A 4,804-nucleotide genomic window follows, 5' to 3' on the forward strand; every position below is an offset into this window, starting at 1 on the left:
AACGTCTTGCACACGGTGTGCATTACACTTGTGCACCTCGCTACTTTTTTATTTATACAGTGTTATGTATAAGATCGCCTAATCTTGACTTAAGCTCAGGTGAGAGAGTTTTAGTGTCAAGCAAGTACATATGTGACGCTGATCGACGCAGTACGACCGCATCACATGCCTTTGAATATGCAATACCCAAATTAATGTGAAGAGTCTTCGCTTTCTTTCTTCGAAAAATCTTCACTCGGAAGAAATCAATCACTTCAACGTGCACAAATATAGTCTGATCTGAGTGTAAGTTTGACAGTTCGTGTGAGTTGTGTTGGCGCCTCGGAACTAAAAACACTGATAAATACATCACTTGCACCTCGAAACCTATAAAAAAAAAAGACAAATACACCACATATTTGTATCTTATTTTAAGAACCAACAGAACTTTCGATAAGCGCCGCTCCCAAATCAATGATTATGGCTTTGCGCTAGAGAAGACGCCTAGAACCCGATCACTTTATACCTAATCACAATATTATCATTAAACCAAAATTCACTTACCAAAGCTATGGACTAAACCGTCAATGTATGAAACCCAAAACTCACCCGTGCAATACTAGATAAATTGAAAAAATTGCAAAAGCTTTATCGTCACCATCAAAGGCTATACCAATTCCAGTTAGAATATACGGTATATCAAGACGAAAGAGAAACTGCATATTTCAGACTACAGGTCACGTTAAAGTCCCTTTAGATATAAGACATACCTACCACACACGACAGGGAATCCAAGTCGATGTCGCTACTCAGGTCATCGAAATCATTGTATATAAGAGCTTCAAAAAAAATATTTGACAACCACGCTCACAAACCTTCTGCTGCTCTGAGAGCCACTCATTTTCTGAAGTATATATAAAAACAAAAAGGTAAAACAACTGGTTCGATAGACTAAACAAAATGACAAGGCTATGGTTGTAGTACTCATTGGTATTGTTAACCACAACGGGATACGCGCGAACTCAAAGTGAGGGGGCAGCTACTAAAAGGATCATGAGGACACACAACACATCTAATACTGGTCCAGTATCAATTCAATGCTTTCGGTTTTCCCGATCAAAATCCGATCTAATTGAACACGTTTTTTATAAGCAATACAGGAAAATGAAACAGCAGCAGAACTAGCAGCACCTAATATGACGTGTGGAACACTACAGCTGATTGTCTGAATGTGTAGTGAATTACCAATTACATCATGTGCCATATATTTAATACGTAATTTATTTACGTTTAAATGTACCAAGTAATAAACATAGCTAGTCTGGATGCGCTTTGCCAATGCGTTGGGATTTCGCATACAAGAACATGGAGTACTACATGTATGCAGTCCCTCGACAAGCTTACGGATATAGGACCTAACTGTCATTCCAGCCCATAGTATAACAACTAAATAATAGACACAACAAACGGTAAGAAAATAATAGAGACTAGTTTTTTGTCACTTAAAAAAAAAGGATGAGCATGAACGACGCATCCTTGTGTATTGCAAATTTTTCTTTTAATCACCAGACCCAACAACTCAACTACATTTTCCTTCTTCATACTATTGCTCACTTTACTTCCTCTGCCCTCCAGAATGTGCTGAAACACAATCTGACACTGCAGGGAATACTCACATACAGATGTGATGAGGGTGTGTACATTCTCCTTACTCGAGACATGTAATGCGGCATATGAAAAGCTAGCTAGTTCTTCGCCTTCTCGATAAAGCCCAGTGAGAAGCCTATGTATACATAGGGATAGTAGTCCCCTACTCCTAGACCGGCAGGTGCGTCGTCTTCGTTGTTTGCCCCCTTGCTGTCTTGTCCCGACCGGTTCTCCAGATGCTGGTACAGGTCCTACGGTGCACATAGAAGCAAGATAAATTTTTAGCTAAAGCCCACCTTATAAACCATGTATAAAAGAATATAAACCACGTGTATAAGAATACAAGCCATGTATATAAGAATATAAGCCATGTATATAAGAATATAAACCTGTATAAGAACCAAGAAATGAAGCTACGTTTCATGCGGCATATTCTGAAAACAAATGGTCATCAGAACAAGGATCCAAAGCTCTATTACCTCTAGTGAAGTGCGGAGTTGCTTATCTTTCTTCTTGTGTGGCGATAGCAGCATGCCCTGGAAATTGGCAGGTAGACCATATCGCAGCACACTCTCAACAAATAGGCGAATCGCCTTAATGTGCATCCACGACGTGAAGCATTCGCTGAAGTATGTCTTGCCCCAACGCACCAGTCCACTCCACTGTTTCTTGAGCTCCATTTCCATCGTCTGGTTGAATGATAAGGATCGGGTCAATTGCGAAATACATTCTTTCCCATAAGAAAGGTTGATAGCATAAAACAATGGAAGCATTTTACTGGGTATGGCTGGCTCTGATGATCGTGTATGTACATGTATTGGGCGAGGCATACTGTGAATGTACAGCGCGGGTCAAGGAGATTGTTCTAGACAAGCGGGCAAGTGTGTTTAAGTTCCTATATACACGGAACCAAAGAACAAAATAAAAGAAACTTCAGTACACTTCCTTTCGATGATTCACACAAGTTCTATTGCGCACAACTACAGAACTATATACACCCCAAACAAAACAAACATGCATACGACCAATTGTTATCAGATACACGCAGTATAGATCCAGGTAGGCAGGCGATACCCTTTCACACACCTTCCGTGTCTTGGCAGCGTTTTGTTTGGCGTGGGGATCAAATTCAAAGTCTCTAACTATGAACTTTTTCTCTCTCGCGGCGTTCTTGAAGTCCTCAGCGACACGTCTGAACAGTGTGACGGACCAAAGCTCGTAATCCTGTTCTTCTATGATCTTGCGTCCAGATTTAGGCACGACCATCTGTATATTTGTTGAGTATGCAAAATATGTTGAGGATAATATGTACACGTTCATATGCACTGAATCTTAATCGGATACATTTTGTTGAGGTGCACATTAATGTTTACAACTTATCTGGTACCGGGTACTTCAAGGCCGACGTTGGCACGCACACAATGACTGACTGCAATGTCTCTGACCAACCACAACATCGACATTCAGCAACACCATACTAATATAAATTAATAAAGACATTGCAAACCCGATACCAACATCGATGATAATCGCACAAGACCGCTGTCACCCCAAAGATGCTAAAATAGACAAGCGTACATAAAATAACAGCAAACGCTTACATTCTACAAACACACCCTCGGCATTCAGTATACAATATTCACATGACTATACGCATACACGTGTACATATTGTGATAAGAATCACCAAGATACCAGATACTTACATCAGTGAGTTTCTCGTAGGACTCTTGCCACTCTCTAGAGGCTGATGTAGGCACGCACACAATGACTGACTGCAAGTGCTCAGATCCCACAATCACGTCCTCGGCATTCACCACGTTGACCAGGTTCCTGGCCAAGAGTGTCCCTTGGTTTCCACGCTCAATACCATTTAATGCATTTTTGACCTGATGTGTGAGATAAATGTATATTAAGTTGTTTACTTTGAGCGACTAGCTCTAAACAGGAGTCCGGTACTTTGCAAGCACTCGTAACGAGAAGGTTTTTAATTCAACATACCGTGGTATAATGCAGCTGCTTGGCTTTGAGCTCGTTTTCGACCTCTGTAACCTTCGCCACAATATCATCTACCAAGTCACGTGTGGAGTTCTTGACGGAATATTTGCGGATGTCCCATTGGAAACGTCTAAAAAGCGAGGGAAACAGAAACAGAATATGTCCTACATAAACATACAAGTATTCACATTATCGGTTTCCATTTTCTTGTTAGATATCTGGCAGAAACGCACAGAATATAGTCAACCAAAGCGTGCTGGATGACTTTCGTATATATATATATACATACATACATATATGCACATACATACATATATAAATATATACATGTACATACATACATACATACATATATATATATATATATATATATATACATACATACATACATATATATGACCCTGTCCGTTCACCCAATACCATACGCCTATGTGTCACAATGACGTGTCACGGTCAATATCCCACGAATTCTTACCTGACATATTCTTCCACTGGAAGATTATCAGCCGTCATACTCTCGCCAAGTTTGTCCAGATGGTCCTCTAGTAGATCGTGTAGCATAGTGGTAATCTTTTTAACGACACCCTCAACGTAAGGGTCTAGCTTCACTAAGTCATCTGATAAGGCCACAAGACTATCAAGTGTACCGACCTAGTCAATAAAAAAAAGTACATGAAAGGAAATCAATATCCAGAAACCAAGGCTGGATCGCCAAGTCATGGCAAGCCTTTCAGCCTGCCAGATATAGCCAGAGAATGAGAGTAGTAGCACACTAGAAGAACATAGAAGGACGCCCAACGCATTTCTTCAATTCTGCTTTCGTCTGAAACAGCCAAAACGAATGCTGCATAAAGATAGCACAAAAGAAGCAATTAAAAGACGATCTCACATATATACATTTATACGAGCATAAAACACACACTCTCTATATACATATACAAATACATACATACATTCATACAGCGGTATACACACTTGCATATAGATATATATGTATATGTATATATATACATATAGATACAGATATATATATAGATATAAATATATCGATACATATACGTGTGTATATGTATGCATATATATATATATGTATATATATATAGATATAGATATATATATATATATGATATATATATATATATATAATATGATATACGTGATATATATATATAAATATGTAA

At 39.0% G+C, this 4,804-nt stretch overlaps 1 protein-coding gene across 1 annotated transcript; it reads right to left on the minus strand.

The window, feature by feature from the left end:
- Nucleotides 1-1,512: 1,512 nt before the first annotated feature.
- On the minus strand, nt 1,513-4,276 carry SARC_12894 (hypothetical protein). Its single transcript, XM_014292991.1, has 6 exons — nt 4,099-4,276; nt 3,627-3,753; nt 3,332-3,514; nt 2,713-2,892; nt 2,106-2,315; nt 1,513-1,877 (listed from the first exon to the last, which is right to left on the minus strand). Exons 1-6 carry the CDS (start codon nt 4,182-4,184, stop codon nt 1,725-1,727), a joined length of 939 nt encoding a protein of 312 aa, XP_014148466.1. The 5' UTR covers nt 4,185-4,276; the 3' UTR covers nt 1,513-1,724.
- Nucleotides 4,277-4,804: the final 528 nt, after the last annotated feature.

Source organism: Sphaeroforma arctica, assembly GCF_001186125.1.
Source record: "Sphaeroforma arctica JP610 unplaced genomic scaffold supercont1.2683, whole genome shotgun sequence".
Lineage (NCBI taxonomy): Eukaryota > Ichthyosporea > Ichthyophonida > Sphaeroforma > Sphaeroforma arctica.